This window comes from Anarrhichthys ocellatus, unplaced genomic scaffold (genome assembly GCF_004355925.1).
Source record: "Anarrhichthys ocellatus isolate YVR2014 unplaced genomic scaffold, GSC_Weel_1.0 scaffold52, whole genome shotgun sequence".
Taxonomy (NCBI): Eukaryota; Metazoa; Chordata; class Actinopteri; order Perciformes; family Anarhichadidae; genus Anarrhichthys; species Anarrhichthys ocellatus.
Window position 1 is genome coordinate 1,053,562 of NW_022280082.1, and position 18,857 is coordinate 1,072,418.

General features: G+C 45.8%; 1 protein-coding gene across 2 annotated transcripts in view; it reads right to left on the reverse strand.

The window, feature by feature from the left end:
- The window catches only part of prox1a (prospero homeobox 1a), a 32,702-nt gene that overhangs the window by 12,315 nt on the left and 1,530 nt on the right, over positions 1–18,857 (reverse strand). Inside the window, exons 2-5 of one of the 2 annotated variants that reach the window (XM_031870329.1) lie at positions 14,693–16,768; positions 10,724–10,831; positions 9,001–9,048; positions 5,468–5,662 (exon numbers count right to left, since the gene is read on the reverse strand). In XM_031870329.1, the coding sequence (XP_031726189.1) occupies positions 5,468–5,662; positions 9,001–9,048; positions 10,724–10,831; positions 14,693–16,717 (2,376 nt within the window). In that variant the 5' untranslated portion in view covers positions 16,718–16,768. The remainder of the gene's footprint in view (positions 1–5,467; positions 5,663–9,000; positions 9,049–10,723; positions 10,832–14,692; positions 16,769–18,857) is intronic. The other variant, XM_031870330.1, reaches the window with a different exon arrangement.

The window sequence follows — 18,857 nt, forward strand, 5'->3', positions numbered from 1 at the left end:
TTTTCTCTATGAGAGCGATGGGGATTAGGGGAATGACAGTAGGTACTGTAGATACGAGGGGGAGAAAGCGGGTTGGGGAAGGTGTGTGTGTGTGTAGTTGACACAAACCCACTGGCAAATTGTATTGGTTGTATTTTTGGCAGCTCTGAACTTAAATCTATACTGCCAGCTTTTCATCTCTCTCCCTCTATCTTCTACCACTTTTTGTCTTCAATCGCTCTTCAAAGAGAACCCTAGAGCCTTTTACTGAAAACACCACACCTGTGAGCAAGCGTGTGTTCTTAGGTACGTATGTATGTTTATACATGTTTGTATCTGTGTCTTTGCCTGTGCATCCAGTGCAACGGCCGTGACCTTTTCACCTCAAATTCCCTGAGGTCGAACCCGGGTCAAAGACGCACCCCATGCACACAAACACACCATGCCCTACGTAGTGAGAAAACCCCAAAAACAAAACAACAGGAATGAAGGAGTGCAAGACAGGGAGGGGAAAAGCAGGAGGAGGAGGAGAAAATAGACATTAGCCTCTCTGGGTTGAGAACAAATGGAGCCCCGAGAGGGACGTGAAGAGGAGGAACGAGGGAGTGAGGGGGGAAGGAGAGGTGAAGCACACAATGCTATGGGGCACGGCGGTTGGACAGACAGCATCTGCTCTCATCTCTCTGTGGCTCTGGTAATGGATGGAGAGTTGGAGAGACACGAGAGAGCGGGACGGAGGGAGACGAAGGGACCGCGGGAGGAAAAGCTGGAATATAAGCTGGGTGACGGAACAGGAGTTAAAACTTTAAAAAGTTTTCTTTCTGTATTTTGTCATTTTGGATGAAAACAAAAAAAACCACTATGGATAAAGTGTGTGTCTGTGGGAGGGCGTTATCAATTCAAATAGAGGGATGACAGACGGGTGGACAGACAAAAGAGGAAGAGGGACAAAAGGAGTGAGACATCTTTCCAATAGGAGAAAGAGCAGCTGATAAGGGTGGACACACGATACCCGCGTGTGTGTGAGTGCGGACGAAGGCTTCTCACCATGTTTGCTGGTATCTCCCTCTCACATAGAGATCATAGGGACTTCCTCTTTTAAATGCCGAGGTGTGTGTATGTATTAGTGTATGTGTGTCCTCTGTGGGAGGAGTGGTCACTGACAGAGGAAACTTGGCCTAGTCTGTCTTATGGAAATCTGAGAGTTTCCCAGAGCCATCATCAAACTGCCTCTCTATCAGACCCCACCTCTCTCTCTCTCTCTCTCTCTAGCCCATTACCAGGTCACACACATTCCTGTCTTATGAAAGATGATGTGTGTTGTCATTGGGGGTTCAAAGACAGAAAGAGGGGGCTGCGGGAGTATAAAGAAAAGGACACTAAGCGAGAATTTTCACTTGAGTCCTCACATGAAAGCGCTGCTCGCTCAAAGTCAAGGCTTTGGGAGGCCGGGTTTGTTTCGGAAGACTTTGATGCGATGGACAGAGCGAATGAGAAGTGGAGAAGAAAGAGAAGAAGAGAAGAAGAGAGGGGATCAGGAGGGGGGCTGAGAAAAGAGGAAAGTAGAGCCGGGGTCTAGGTAATTAACGGCAAGCTCTTTAATTACTGCTGGTGTTCATTATGCCAGAAGGAATGTGACAATTATGCCATTAAAACTTCCTAATGGGGGGAAAAAGCGAGGGAGAGGAGGGGGGATAGCGGAAGACATGCAAAAGAGGATGAAAGAATGAAAGGAGAGAGGCAACAGAAGGAAGAGAGAACGACGAGAGGGAGTGAGGGAGGAGGGATATGAAAGGAAAAGGGGAAACAATCGCGACAAAAGAGAAGCTGGGAGGGAGATGGGGAGCGTATTAGGCCAGCACAGTGACAGAGCAGATTAGCATCAAACAAGAAAGGCCACAGACGTGTGTGTGTGTGTGTGTGTGATCACTGAAACAGAGGACATATTCATTCCAAAGACGCCACCAAGGTGGATGGAACTTTGATGATGCAGAATCTGGCAAAGGGAAAACTCTGTGTGTGTGTGTGTGTGTGAGAGAGTGTATGCTTGCTGAATCTGCGTAGGCTCCTGTTTCAAGTGGTGGTGCAGGCAGGTAGGGGAGGAAGAGGAGGAGGAGGAGGAGGAGGAGGACGAGGAGGAGGTGGAGGAGCAAGGGGAGAGATCCACAGAAAAGGGCCTTGGGGGCATCTTGATACACATCCAGTACATTTCCATCTCCACATTACCTCTATGACTCACGCACACACTCACACACATATGAGACGGAAAAACATAACAAATGTGTCCGCGCACATACGTAATACACACAAACACACCATTCCCACACCAACATCAAACAGCAAGAACAACACACAACCCACGCACCGGCACTCACAAACACATACTGTCACACACACATATAACACCCACACACACACACACACACACACACACACACACACACCAAAAAGCCACACACAAACACTTAACACGCAGAGTCTTCGTGCTCACCAAGGCGGTTGGTTTGTCAGGGGGGTTAGAATTTGCATGGCTGGGCAAATTTTCCTTGTGCTAAACTCTAATCAGCTCCTGTATCTCTCAGACACCTGCCCAGCAAAAAAAAAAACCTTAATATGCAAAACACCTTCCCTCCCTCCTCCACTGCTGCAGCTCCTCGGCCAACAGAAGACTTATTCACCTGCCTCTCTCACTCTTGTCATCTCTGTCTGTCTTCTTGCAAATTTTCACATTTATGTAGGCAAATAGGCTGTTCCCCTTAAGCCTGTTTGAACAGTAGCTTCCTGGTGCCAGGAGAAGAATGATAGTTTTGTCTGAGATGTGACGGGGAATTTATGCTTCAGAAAGAATAAGTTTGTCAGCCGAAAAAGATGACGTGTCACCGGTGTTTGGGCAACTACGGCGTAATCCGTAGGGCGTCTTCGTAGAGGTTGTTTTGTCAATGTTTTTGTTTTTTTCTGTAACCGGTTATGTAAGTCACGCAAACGTTAAGAATCTTTTGGATTGATTTAATTTCTTTAAAGTGAAATACAGTGTCAAGTCAAAGATATATAATTATATAATTGTGTCCCCCAGTTTACATTTGTCCCGACTGCTCCGCAATACAACCCTCATGAAGTTAGATTTTTAACATTGATATTTTTAGGGCCCAAACAAAGTAAAACCAACGCTGAATGGAAGTCCAAAAATGTGTTGTGCTCATTGTTTCTTCTTTTTAACGTTTGACTGTGCAGTATGATGTATGTGCATGTTTGACGACCTCTGCTGAAGGGGGAAAGTTTCTCTGTGCTCACTGTAAATCTGAGTTTAACATGTGTGCGTACAAGCTCGATATTGTGACATCACAACTAAACTGGAAGCCATGTGATGTGGAAACTTCCAAGTCTACAGTGCACATACACTGATGGACTTTTCAGTGAAGTGGGAAATATCTTGTGTCCAGCAAATAAAGATATTAGCATATTCATAGATTCTGGATTGTTGATGAGGGAGAGAGAATAGATGTAATAAAAAAAAAAAACAGGCTGAGTATTTATATATGCCTACATCTCTTAACTTCACAGGGTCAAAATGTAGCACGTATCTATAAGAATCAAGTTTGTGAAGCTGTATGTTTTTGGGATATTATTTACTTTCATTTCCTGTGTCAGATTGTTTACCATAAGCAAAGCATGATTTGCTATGAAAACAGAAAAAAACATCTGAAGGAAAATACGCCCTGATTCCAAGATCAGGAAAAATGAAACCCAAATGAATTGGTGGTGTAAAAACCTCAATTTTGCAAAGGGTTGTAGGTGAACTGTCACTCTCTTCTTGGTTTAAAATGATTTCCCCTCTCAATAAACTAAAGATTCATCATGAGCAGCTGAACTGAAGGAATCGTGTCATTTTTCTTTGTGCTATGCTCTGATGGACTTTGGGCTTATTGAGACCTCATATATACAAGTGCCTCTGCCTGCCAGAGCCTTTCAAAGCCTCCCTTAAGAGAGCTGAAGATGGATGTGGGGAAGTGTGTGTGTGTGTGTGTGAGTGAGTGCGTGTGTGTGTGTGTGTGTGTGTGTGTGTTTGGGTGCACAGAGAGGAGCCCCAGTGGACAAATAACGGACAGAGAGAGATAGACGTAAACAGAGAGAAAGAGAGTGAAGCACTTTAAATGTGAGCGCTGCAAAACTCCCACTGCTCGCAAGGGCACTTCTCTCCTGCACGTCATCTCTCTTTCCCCCCCTTCTCTCCTTCTACCCTTCTTTCTCCCCTTCCCATTCCCCTCGATTCCCTTTCTCCCTCCCTCCCGTCATCGCTTTCTCCTTTGTCTCCGAGCTCTCACCCTCTATCCCCTATCTATCCATCTCCCTCTTCCCCCTCTCCCCCTCTTTCTCTCCCCTTCCTCTCACTAAAACAGTAGGACGCTTAACCTTGATAACAGTGAGATTTTTCCCCCCTCAAAGTGACACACACACACACACACACACACACACACACACACACATACACACTGGAGAAGTGCTTTGCCAGCATGCCAGGCCGGTCCAAGGGACGGCTGTACCCTTCGAGGTGAACAGGACACTTGGAAATGCAGCAACAACAAAACACTCACACACATAGATCTCTCTAACAAATGCACACACACAGAGACACACACAAACCCAGATCACTCCAGGTCCTTCTTAACACAACCCTTTTAAAGGTCTATTGTCAGCTGACATTGAGAGAGCACTGGCAATCCTGAAACACACACACACACACACTTTTTTACACACACGCGCGTACACAGTGGCAAAAGGAGAAGTGTGAAAAATGAAACATATTAAAGGTGAAGTTGCCTGCCGAGAATTTATGATTACAGTACGCTGGAAGACAAACACATAAACATCTCACCACAGATAGGTAAATGAGGACAGGGAAGTGAAATGCAGTTTCTCAAAAACATACACGCACACACACACACACACGCACACACACACGCACACACACACACACACACTGATAAGAACCACTGAGAGGAAATGAACAGCGAGGAAGAGGCATACGAGCGAGGTGTCAGTAAGGTTTCTTCCTCATTGGATGAGAGTTCCTCGAATCTCTTGGCGGAAACCTGTGATGCACACTTTATAAAAAAATATTTTCTTAATATTATTGCTGTCCAGCGAAAACCATGTGGCTCCAAAACTTCAGGTAAATTGAAGCATTTAGTTGACAGCTGGAAATGAGGCGTTTCTAGAGAGGTTTTCACAGGACAGCGACGATATACATTAGAGTACAGTGTGCCCAGGGCGGCAGGATGTACAAGAGACTTGAACTCAGCATTGAGAACAGTCACAGCGAGGCGGTGTCAGAGAGGACACAGTGAGACGGTGTCACACTACCCGTCTGCAGCACAAGTTATCAGGTGTAAGGTTTTTTTTCGATATGGACCGCATTAGCTCTCAGCTCCTCCTCTCACATACAACGATTCTTTTCCTGCATGAAACTGATGAAAGTGTTGGTGTTTACCTCAAAGTCATTGGCCTTGTTGTAGTGCATGTTGAGGGCTCGGAAGAGCTCGCTGTCGCGGGCGACGCCCAGATCCTCGACTCCAGTGACTCCGTCGTTGATGGACTGGCGGGCGAACTTCTCCATCTGGATGTAGTAGAACTCCCTGAAGTTGCTGAACCACTTGATCAGCTGGGAGGTGATGCAGCGATTAAACTGGAACGAGAGACGAGGAGGAGTTGGCATTGCTTAGGGTGTCAGTATTTGTTGAAAAACAGAAATATAAATGGGGTCTGAAAATAGTCTTCATGCAAGCAGTGTCAAGTAAAGACTGTCACGTCTAAACCTTATTAAGCCATTGGATTTGAGAAGGAATGTGAGGATCACAGCATGTCATTTCACATCAGGGAGTTGCGACGTGAGGTGATAACTTAAAAGGCCGTGAAGAAACCGAGAGAAAGATAAAAGACAAGAGCAAGAAACAGGTCGTGGAGAGAGGGGAGATAATAGAGACATTAAGTAAGACAGTGAACAAGAGGGGGTGAGAGTGTGTGTGGTTCATCCTCCCCACTGGGAGCAGACCTCCCCCTATCATAACCCTGAGAGTGGAGAGAGGTGGAAGAAGGGAAGGAGGGGGGGGGGGCGAGACCGCAAACACATAATTGACCAGAAAAACGATTAAGTCATCATCTGAAGCGCCCTGGGGGCTCAAACATGTACTTAACCCCGTTCACCAATTACACCCTGATTCTCCTCCCCTCTACGCACCTCTCGGGCAGAAAGAAAGGGGAAGCAAAAGAGCACAAAAAAAAGAAAGAGAGGGAAAGAAGATAAGCGCTGCGAAGAAGGCTGTGGCTATCTGATCTGTGCCGCTCGGCTGGATTCAATAGGGTGAGGTAAACCTATTAAGAGCCTCGGCTGGTCCCAGCTCTTTTTCCGCCTGGTCTCAGCAGTGAAAACACACTGTCTAAACATCCAAATCACTAGATAAGGACCTCGGGGGCTCAGGATAGCTGCCTAGCTCATTCACCCTAAAATGCCCCACTACAACCTCTGATCAATCCCCTGAAAACATACAAATAAAACCTTTACGTCTTTCCTCAGTGATTCCCAGAAATGACATCTCATAAATTCCCAAATCTAGCCTGTGAAACCTTGATACCCCTAACCATCACCCCCACACACTTCATCCACACACACACACACACACACACACACACACACACACACACACACACGCACACACAGGCCTTCACTCCTCCCTCCCCTCTGCTCTTTTTGTGGCGCTGGAAGAATGGGGGGACAAAACGCTACTAAACGCTGAGCGGACTGCTCGCTGGGGAGGCAGAGCGGTTTTGACATGGAGATTAGGCTCTGGCTATTGTTCGACAACACGGACACGCACAAACATGCACGCACACTCTTCGCGACCTGGGATTGAAGTCAAACACACGCAAGCACACGAAGATGGGCGGGCGAGGCCACAGACTGATAGGAAAGTTGGCCAATCATGAGCAGCGATAGTGTTGGACCAAGGTGGGACGGGGCTAAAGGAGAGGGCTGAACCTTTCTGGAATGATCAGCAGATGACATAATGGTGGAGTGGAAAAGAATAAGTCCGCTGACATTGTTTGGCTGTGGTCTGGGAGGGTGTATGTGTGTGTGTGTGTGGGGAGGGGGGGTTAGCATGGTGGCTGTCCTAAAGTGCAGGGTAAGCATAAATGGGAAAATGAGGGAGGGAGGATAGGAGGACGGGTGCAGGTCAGCGCCGTTGGACAATGGGGTTTCGCTGGTGGGGGGGTGGGGGGGCAGAAGGTCGGAACGTGAGCAGTCAGCAAGCTGGGGTCGTGACATCGCAGTGTCAAACAAACAAACTACTGACACTTACAAATACATCGGCTGCACGGGGCTATTCTTAAACACACACACACACACACTGTAGCAGACGGTCGGAGTGTGACAAAGCACAAACACTATTTCATTTAAGTTGTCAGTGTGGTATAAACCTTTCATTGTGTGTAGGATCGGAACAATGTAATGTTGGGTGTGAGTCTGAGACGTTTAGTGAATTGGCGTCGATCTACGCAAGCATGTGTGCATACGTGCATCCGAGCGCGTGCGAGATTGAGCGCTACATACTGAGATTAAAGTCAGTGAAAGAGTTGCCATCGCTCATGCGGGAGACCTTTGGTGTCACTGCAGCAGAGTGACGGATAGATTTGTCATTTGGACAAGGATTACTTTATTATACGGACAGCTCAGGAGAAGATGTATTAGGGCCTGTGCAACTGAATATGAACTGTAGCTCAATCACAGCACAGAGCACACAAAAGATCCATTATTTACTGTGCATGCAGGTAAATACACTAAATTACATTATATCTGCATCAGCTGCAACCAACACACTCAGGGACTCAATTTTGGCAAGTCCCCCTGCAGCTTCCAGCAGTCTTGGTTCATTAAGTTGCTGGCGGGGGACAGAGGCCCCCTGATAGCGGCTAACGACGAGTGTGTTCAGTGTATAAGGAGGGAATTGGTTCAAAGGAGCACATCACTGCAGCTCCTTAATCAGAGCTGGCAGGGGTCAGCCCGCACAGACATGAGATGCAACCAGAAAAATGTGTGTTTGAGCATATACGTGTGTATAAGGGTGTGTGTGTGTGTGTGTGTGTGAGAGCGCCTGGCTGAGAGGCAGATGAGAGAGAGACAGCGAGAGCGTGTTTCTCACACTCACACTCAAGAGCCTGTGAAAGGTCAGCACTTAGTGCTAACAGCACAAGATAGAAAGGGGTGCGCACACACACACACACACACACACACACACACACACACACACACACAGACGCGCTCTGCTCATGCAAAGGCGCATACTTAAGTCCAGAATAGGAAAACACTCAAGTATCCTTGGTTAAACTATATTAGTCGCCTGCCAAAAGTATTCAGGCGCTTTAACCGTCAGCATTAAACTTCTGCAAACACACATCAGCTAATTGTGTGTATAAACATTAATAAAGATTAATTTATTAATGTTTGTTTTTTGGTTTGGGACGAAAATATCCAATTGTTATTCAGATAAAGTGTGTCTCTATCCAACACTTTCTCTCACATAGTGGTCAGCAACGGAGCAGAAAGCACACAGATGACCTCAGAGTGCAAAGCTACATCCAGAACAACCGCAGAGGAGAGCAGAAAGACAGAGAAGCCTGTACGGGCCTCCCTCTCTCCCTCTTTCTCCCTCTCTCCCTCTCGCTCTCTCTCTCTCTCTCTCTCTCTCTCTCTCTCTCTCGTAAGCCCCTTCACAGTCATGAGGGCTTTCCAACGTTTCCTGTTTTCGCAGGGGTGAATTGTGGGAGATAATCTCCGGCTGCCTATTGGCTGACTGCACACAAAAAGCGGCCCTGGAAAGCGGGCTTTTGTTACTGCTGCGACTCAAATCCAGCGGCTGGCTTTTCTTTCTCCCCGGCCCCGCCGAGGCACACATACCATGCCACACCATCAGCGAAAAAAAAGAAAAGAGAAGGAATGACATATAGAAAAGGGAAAACCCTCCTGACCTCCGCTACTCCACAGCACATGACTGGCCCAAATACTGAAGCTTGTCCCTAAAAGAGCAATAGAGAGATAGAAGGCAAGATGTGTGTGCGTCAGCTTGTGTTTGCTTAAGAATGAGAAATGTATATCTACAATACATAAAGGTACAAACAGCCTATAATGAATGTACAGTACACACACTCTCTCTTTACAAAGCCAATAACTTTTGCTAACTTTATTAATTGACTGAGTATCCTCATTCAATATGTGCATTAATCTGTTATAATGAATCAGCCTTTCTCAAAACAATACCTGAAATGATAATGAGACGTCTTAAAGCTAGAGGGATAATATAGGCTGGCATTAGTAGTACTAACAATGGTATTTTGACAAACCTGTCAAAACATTTCATAAACATCAAAAGTCAAAAAAAGTCACAATAGTCTTAAAAGGAGCCTAATCAAGGGGACCAGCAGCTACAGCGTCCCTCAGTTATTAGGGCAACCCACTTCTCACGTTCATTAGATTCTTGACAGTCTGATTAGCCTTTAAGACTTTTGTCTGAGGACTCGCTAAGAGGCCGCCCTGGCTGCATCTAATTAGATAGTCAGTCTCATTCCCATACATGTCTGTTAATTTACAGCTTAAGTCTATTGTCCTCTACTGAAAACAAAAACAAACTAATGTGCCCCATAATCCCCTTAACTATCTTGACCTTGTTTAAGTATCCGATGAGGCCACCAAGAAGAGGCCACCTCCCAGGTAGTGATTAGTCAGTGAAACTGATGAAACTAAAAGTGTTTAAATCTGAAATAGCAGTTGTTGCTGAATGGTTCAAAAGGCAAATAACATAAATGTTAAATCAGTGGGATGCTTTATTATTGAGGACTTTTGTAACAAAACTCCTTTTCAACCCAAACCAATAATGTGCTGGGAGAAAAATCATGTGACCCCCGAGTTATGATTGGTGGCAACAGCATCGAAGAGGGGGCAGCTGGGAAAAAGGGGGAACTTTTATCTTTTGATTTGAATAAGATGGCCTGGATATGTCACAGTGTTTACCCCTCCGTATGGTCCGAGAGGGGCGCACACACACAAAACAACAACAACAAGAACAAACTCGGTCGCCCACACCACAACGGCCATTGTGCTGTTGTTCTTGTTTTTTTTTTGTGCAGCTTACATATTGTGCTTTGTTTTCAAAATTTCCTTCATTAAAATCCCAGTAGAGCTAACGCTCATCCTTGCTATGTTTCCTAAACGGACTCTTTCAACCCTCCCTCTATCAAACCATCCTCCCCACACCTGCTCAGATAACCACTCCTCCGTCTCTAGGCTCCATCCTCCTCTCTGCCCTCTCTATCCCTCTATTACTCATCCCGCTAATACTCATAGTCTCTCCAGCTCCCTCATGTAAACCCATTCAACTTCCTCTTCCTTCATCTTTTGCATAAAACCGTAACTTAGTGAGGGAAAGGGCTTTGTTTCAGAGGAGCAAACGCTGTTCAGGGCAACTGAAGCTGGCACATCCCAATAAATCAATCAAACGTCCCCCTTTGAAGCAGGTGCATTGACAAATGTACATCCATCTTTACACTTGTTACACGCAGCAAAAGAAGTCACCATCTCAACAAGATGAAGGTACAAATTAGTTTAGAATAGCTGAAAAGAGACAGTAATGTGTACCAAAATTAAAAAGGAAGATAATGGCAAAGGTCTACAGAGGAAGAACATGTTTTGACATACCTTGACATCAGAGAAGAACATCTTGAGCATATTAGAGCTTGGGTAGCGGCTGTAGAAAAACATGAGCTTGGCCTTCTTCAGATGATTGGGGGAGAGGCCCTCTTGAATCTGAAAATTGCTCCCGTTAAGGACAATAACAATTGTTTGGAGGAAAACAACAAATGGCAGATCAAGCAAATGATGTTAGCCCAAATACAATATGTACGTACTAATAATTGGCTGTAAGATCGGCAAGACATCATCATTTGGATGATGGGTAACCAAATTTCCTGTCAGGCATGAATGCAGGGCTACTGGAGGGGGGATGGGGGGGCTGAAGACAGTGCACCAAAGCAAAATCATTAGCATCGTCCGTATCAGGTGTGAGAGCGTGAGAGCGTCACGGTAAATAAAACGCTGGCCAGCACTACAGCCGATGCTTTTACATAAGGAGGCTCATTTCACAGTCAAAGCAAGCAAACGCCTTTGCCTACACCCCGCGCTAACCTCCACCCGAGAAAAAGGAGGAAGAAAAAAGGAGACATTTGCATATCACAGACAAAGACAGCAGTTAACGCCAGTGACGGGCAAGAAGGCCTAATGGCTTGGCGACAACTCATGCCAAGCCTGAATATGACTGTTTGATATTGGCTTCATATCAGTGACAAAACAAGGTCCAGGAGATAGTCCCAAACACCGGCGCAAGCAACGTGAAAAATCCTCTCACAGTCGCATAGGCCATATTCAAATACATGTCAGAGGCCTCGTCTTCCTAATGGATCGCCTGGATTGAACAGCAGAGTGGATGGAGATGGGCTGGTGGGGGCACCTTGAGGGATAGTATAGTTCCAACCTTCAATTACATCCCCCTCCTCCTCCCTCTGCTCCACCCCTGCCCCCCAGCCTCGCTACCGCTGCCAAAGCCTTGGAGGAGCAAAAGAAGGAGGAGGAGAAGGAGAAGAGGGGCTCTGAGGCTTTGGACTCAGCCAGTGATGGGGGGGGGGGGGGGGCTGAAACACATCTGCGCCACCGAACAGCCCAAGCCATTTCCATGGTGAATTAACGGCCGTATAATGCATCTGATAATATCAATCTGGAGGATAAGACATTGAAAAGGGAATGGGGTTGGGGGGCGGGCTGCATGTTAAAACCTCAGGCTGTTTCAACAAGGATTTTCATCAAGCAGAAGCAAGACAGGCCTTTAAATTACGCAGAAGATACAGCCCCAAGTTTTGATGAAGTCTGTTTACACTCCACTGGACGAAATACATCGCTTGACATTATTTATGATCTACAGGGGTGGCTATGATCGTTAAAATCAGTCAAGTGTCCAGATGTAGCTGTAACTATAGAGTGGGAAGAAGGCATCAGCTGCTCGATTGGATTGCCCTTGGCCTCAGGGTTACACAGCAAAGCCAGCAAATACTGAACCACATTGGGGTTGGCTCCTTAAAAACCCTGTCTACTTTGTCTGATTCAGCGAGAGAGAGGAAGAGAGAGAGACTTAGTTGTATACGCAGCGAGGGTCTTGTGGGGGAAACCCTGGCAGACTGGTGTTACTCTGTCAGGCCTGGCCAAAAGAGCAGCACTTCACTCTCCACACCACACCATCTGCTCCAAGTGGAGGGGATACAATGGATCCTCAGACAGAGAGAGAGGCAGAGGGAGGGACAGAAAAAGAGAGCTCTTTCTCAGTAAGGCAAGGTGGGATTTGTTTGCTGTGAAAGCTGTGCACTTACACTTAGATTAATTTGTTTTTGCTTTTTCAATTAGGAATAGCATCGCTTTCTCCTTATCGCTGAAATTAGAAATGATTTTAAAACAAAGACGTCGAGGTTTTACCTCTCCAGCCATGAACACAATATCACCTCCCTTCAGATGACAATTAAGAAGCTTCATATCTCCTGATGAGGCATTTTCATCTCTAATTCACTCACAGCTTGCAAATGTAATTGTGATTGGACTTAGGGGTGGCGTGCGAGGCTATTATTTTGTCATGATGGTGCACTCATACCAGGTGGCCCACTGTTCGCTTGCCACATCTGACAAGACATCATCATTCTCAAAACACATCCCCAAAACCCAAAGTCATGAGAGGAAAATAGCTGCTCCACTTCCTAATTCCAGGTGTAAGGACAAGAATATTTGGAGTCGGACTGAGAACAAATGAGGAAATTGATAGCAGCCATCTGCTCCACAGCGCTGCGGAGAGCTGGTGAACTTGAACACACCTCGCAAAATGTCTGACAAGCTGTCTCTGGCTCCTGAGGCTCCGAAAAAAAAAAGAAACAATTCTACATCAATGGCACATGCTATAAACCGAGAGAGTGGAAATGCAAATAAACGGAGTCATTAATGTCATACTAATTATAATTAAAAAATGTACAAAGCTCTCTAGAGTAAGTGCCAAACTTTGTTCCTAAACCTGTGATAAAATCAAAAATGAAAGATAAAATAAGTGGACATGTTGTTCTGCCTATTCTTTCCATTTAGGGGAGTACATCTGTTAAAACCCTGAATTCATAAATGCTACAATGAAAGCCACAGCATCTGGCATGTGTGGTTATTGTTTGATTGTTTTTTACTTTCTCTCAGTCTCTGTATGTCTCTCTCTCCCTTTTCTCTTTTCATCCCTCCATCGGGAGCCCGTAGAAGCAAAGGATTATGGATCTCTGGAAAGCATTCACCCTTGGGTCAGAAGACAAGACAAGGCGAGGTAATGAAAGATAAACAGCTCGCTGCAAACACCTGTTAACGTCTGCTTCAAAGAAAAGACAGGGAGGAGGGGGGGTTTGCAGGGAGGGAAAACAAAAAAAGAAGTATTTGGCTGCCAAGCAACAGCCGAAGGGCCCCCCGGGCTGTTGACAGATCTTTATGAAATGAAAAAAAGGGAAAAGAAACGACAATGATTGTGGGCTTTTTACAACAACGATGGATGATAAGAGGAACACAAGAGAAAACACAAGCAATCATAAATATACATCTTTACTGAGTCCTCAGGCAAACCTTTTGTGACATGCACACACACACAAAAAGACACACACACACACACACACACACACACACACACACACTTGGAGAAAGGCTAGGCACTCAGGTACTCACAACAGCAAAAACAAGGCATTTTAAAGTGTTAATTATGCATATTCACTTAACTAATAATGCCCCAACAGGTAAAGACTGATGGATCAATTTCTTAAGCATATAATGAATGTTAATGACTTGAAGACAAAGCTTTCTAAGGACAACCAGTGTGACATGAATCAAACTTTCATAAGGGTTAAGTGGTGTTGAATACTTAGGAACTAAGGAGGTATAAGGGAAACAGAGAAGGTACTGAATGTATCTGTTTAAGCTCTTAGTCCTGAGTCCCTGGGGGTTTCAATATGAGCCTCCTATAGGGGATAGCTTCTTTATCTGTAGGGCATGGTTGGGGCGCACTGGGGTTAAACTATAAGGAAGGCTATATAACACCATTGTGTGCCAAGTTTCAGGACGCTATCTCCCTCCTTGTTCTTTCAGGCCATTTTTATAAAAAGGAATTGGGGCAGTAAATGTCGCAGGGACCTAATCTTCGTGAGTAAGTGATATGTGACAAGAGAGCTTTTAAGCACTTAGGATTGGCGAGGGAAGAAAAGGCTGAACGGTGCTGTGAGAAGGAAGAGGTAAGAGTATAAAAATAAATACAACAATGCAGTACAATGGAGAGGAGAACAGCAGTGGGAGGAAAAGTGATTCATCAACAGTTTCTTAGGCTAGTATCAAACAGGCTGAAAAAGATTAGATTTTTTAACTCTTTGTGGTTCAGATGCAATGTTTTACACCTGTCTCTACTGGGAATAACCACCTGAAAGCTTTTTATCTGGCTTACACACACATGAGCTGGTCTGACCTAGACCATGTCTTTAAATCATCAGGATCACTGTCAAACACATTCACTTATTATTGTCTTTCAACCCCCTCAAAACACACTTTTTTTTGAAAGGATACATTGCTGCCTGAGTAGGGGGAGATGTCAGCCATGTCCTGGAGGTCACTGCACTCAGACTTGATGAGGGACAGGGAAAGCTCGGCTGTGCTGCCAGGGTGCACTGGTGAACAAGAGCGATGGTGGTGGTGGTGGTGGCCCAGATGGTGAGCTGATGCCATCTTGGTCCTCAGGCTGGTGGTCTCCCGGGACAGGTCCATGGAGTCTGGAGAGGAACGGTCCTTGCCTGGGTAGCCACCCGTGGGCCCACCAAGGGGACTCTGGAAAGGGTAGCCCATGAGAGGCAGGGGAAAAGGGTGTCTAAAAGATGGGGGGCTGAAGCCCATGGAGGCAGAGAGTGAGGAGGGGTGAAGGACGGGGTGGTGGTGCCCGCCATGGGCACCCACAGCTGAGGACTGGTGGTGGTGGTGGTGATTGTGGTGGTGCTCACTGGCTGTCTTCCTCACGACTAAGGGTATTGCCTCAGTTTGGTCATTGGTGGGACCTGGCATCCCGGGCATGCTGGCGAAGGAGTCTAGTGGATTGGGAATGATGACATCTCCGAAGCACTGCAGCCTCTGGTTGGCGGTGTGGAAGTTGGGGTTGTCTCCATTGACAGTGGTGGGAAATCTTTCAGGAGGAATGGAAAGTGAGGGGAAGGCTTGCTGGGGTGTGGGGCGTGGAGGCTTGGCAAACACCTTAACCACTGTGTCCACTACCTGGGTCATGGCTGAATTGAGTTCCTGCTTCAGTGTTTCTGCCAACTGTTTACCTTCAGCGTGCATGGAGGAGCCTGGACCTCCCTGTCCTTTGCTCCGGCTGAGCCCCTCTCTTCTTGGCTTGTCTCTGGCTGCGAGCAAGGCCTGCTGCTGAAGCAAGGCCCGCGCCCTGTCCAGGAAATGGCCTGGGTCCAGGTCGGACATCTCATTGTCAGAGCGCAAGTCATCTCCACCCCGGTCATCGCCGCCGGTGTCAGACCTGGCTGGGCTGTCTTCAGACATGTTTCCTATGTCATTGTTGAGCTCATTGTGGAGGTCGTTGTGTTCCGAGTCGTCGGTTGAGTCATAGATCTGAAAGAACTTCTCCTGCAGCTGACGTAGCTGTTTCTGCATGTCCTCCAGCTGCAGCTTCAGTTGCCGTCGCTCCTCCTGCTTCTGCTCCTTTCTCTGGCACACCAGCTGGGTGAAGCTCTGCTGTTGCTGCTGAGGCAGACGCTGCTTACGCTTGTTCTCTCGGCTGTTGCTGCTGCAAACCTCGCCTCCCCGTGGGCTGCTGGGGGCCTGCTGCTGAGACTGAGGGGGTGGGCAGTCTAGATCGATCTCGTGATCTCCATCCATCTCATGGTCACGCTCATGACGGGAAGCAGCAGGTACCACCACACTGGGTGAGTGGCTCATACCACGTATAATGTTCTCTACACGGGCTCGCTTGGCACGCAGATGTTCATCATTTAGACGTTCAATGTCAAAGGTGGCCAGGCCAGGACGACCGAAGGGGGACAAGCACTCTTGAGGGGTGCTATCATGGGAGGAGTTACTGCAGGCATCCTCCTGGGGAGCATCTGAACTTGCATTGGAGAGCCCTGAACCGGGGAAGCCGACATCCCCTCTATCACCCCTGTCCCCTCTTTCTCCCCTCTCAAGTCCTCCTCCATTTTTAGCCATGTTATTCTTGAGAAGCTGGGAGATAATGGTGGTGCCAGGGAAGGGCATCATGGTGTCCTCGTACGAGTTGGCCCTCTTCAGTAGCTTTCGGAGTACATTGGACTTGGATTCAGTGTCGCTGGCTGACACAATGCCAGGTCCACCATGTGGCTGCACTACAGAGCACTCCATGGAGTCGGTGTCTGATCCGTGGTGAGAGTGGGAGCTCAGAGAGTTCATGGCACTGAAAATGGCTGCTTTGGCGCGGGCAATGCTATCAGTGGTTGTTGTTGTGACTGCTGCTGCGGAGGAAGCTGTGCTGCCTACGGTCCTCTTAACACCAATGTCCACACGTCTTCGCTTGGTCTGTCTGTTCAGGAGGGAGTCGCTGTCATGGTCCGGCATCACGGGCTGCTGCTATTGGGCCATATCCCGAAAACCTCTGGGATCAAGTACCTGTGGGCAAAAATGTACAGAACCATGACTCACCAAAGAGAAAAAAATATTTCAGAATCTAAGTCACTCACTCACCCAGGCAGAACATGTCTACATCAATTTCAAAACTAAATCTTCGTTAAACAGAAAAGCTTGAAAGTTTTTACAAGATAGACTGAAACAATCAAAACCTTGCAGACTTGCATTAGTCAACATTATGTATATAAAGGGAAGAGTTCTGTCTCAAGCCAGCAGGCAATACCTCCACATATGTTTCTAAAAGGACGGGCACCCATGATTACATTTAGGCAGTAAGGACCAGTGACAGAGGGGTAAGAGGAACAAGCAAGATGGGGTCAGAATTAGGCCTTGGCTCGACATTCCAGGGCAAAGTCCTACATTTTATCCTGTCCCCTGTTACACGCCGCGCGGCACTGAACCAGTTCCCACGGAACACAAAGCTGCATAAAATTATGATAATTACTTAAGTACTTGTCCTCATTTCCATTTTTTGTGCAGTGTGAGCAAACATAGGAGCTATTAGTTCTTAAAATAAAATAAAAGGAAATAGCGTTAAGAGCATCTAAAAAAAAAAAGTAGTTTACAAGGAGAGGCAATGCACATGCCATTATATACCCTTTATTAAATCCTATTATGTAAGTGAACAATCGTTTGGTCAATTCAACAAAATATTGTCATTTTAAACCATGTTTACACTTAATTTTAAAATGCACGTCCTGTGTTCACATTAATCAATATAGCCATCATATCTTAAGCAATAGGGAGGGTGACACAAAAAAGAAACATAAAATAGGCCTATTGATTTTCGTGCCAGCGTGAGCTCACTTCTGTGTTTTTTGTTTGTCTTTTCATCTGGCAAGGGCAGTTAATTCTGCTCAAATGAATAGGTCACAAGGGTCAACTCTGGCAAGGAGCAACTTAAAGCGCTCTTACAAAAACCCTAATGCCCCTCTGAAAGCAAAACGTTTTGTCAGTACAGGCCTGCATCAATACTGCTATGTAAGCAGCGGTGGCAGTGTCTTAGTCAGAGCCATATCAGATGCATCCAATTTCAAATGTAGTGAGAATATCAGAAACAATTTAAACTGTATGCCTTTCTTTGAATTTTTTTTGTATTTCAGAGGTTTGTAAATGTATAAATTTGGCAATCTCTTTTTTAACAGCATAAAAGTGGCAAAAGTGTTGCAACAATTTATATTTTTCCTTTTACACTTCAGGAAAACACCAGCCCTTTTTCAGATTATTTATTATTATTTGACTCTAATTCTACGTATTGCAAATATACTGAAACATTACTCCAATTTAAGCAAACTGAAAGATAGATCTGCTACATAGCTATAAACATTTAGATATTTTTTTCTTTTTTATAGAAATGTCAAATGACTGACTCATAAACATTTAATTGTGCTATAACATTTGAAGACAAAAGTCAAGAAATGACGTCTAATTTGAAGGCTCAGTTTCAGCAAACAGCAGGGAAAACTGAACTCAGTGAGACTTAGAAACATTCTCTTTAACTGATCATTTGCTTGTTCAAACTAAAATAAATTGTGTCATATTTACATAACAAGCAGGTGAAGAGTAATTTGAAAATAAAGAAAAAACATTCACACACACACACACACACACACCACACACGCGCACACAAACTTTGCTGCTGGCTTTGTTTGCCACTGTGTATTGTGATGCACCACACAAGTGGCAGATCTTTAACTCTGAAAATAACATTTTATAAACTGACAAGACTAAAAATCCTAATTTACCGCATACACAGGCTTGGTAAAATGTCTCCCCCCTTATATCTGTATTGAAGTGAAACCAGTATTTTAAAATAAAACCATTTTTTATAAATGGCTTTGGCCCAAGTCTTGACAGTCACATCAGCAGTTAAGACAAGAGGTGATACATCTCCAAAGAAAAAAAAAAACTGACTTGATCGCCTCAGGACCTTAACAATGAGCTTGAAATAGTCACCAGCACCTGTCTTTTCCGACGGCGCACCTGTCTCCCATTGCCCATGCGCACTCTCTCTCTCTCTCTCTCTCTCTCTCTCTCTCTCTCTCTCTCTCTCTCTCTCTCTCTCTCTCTC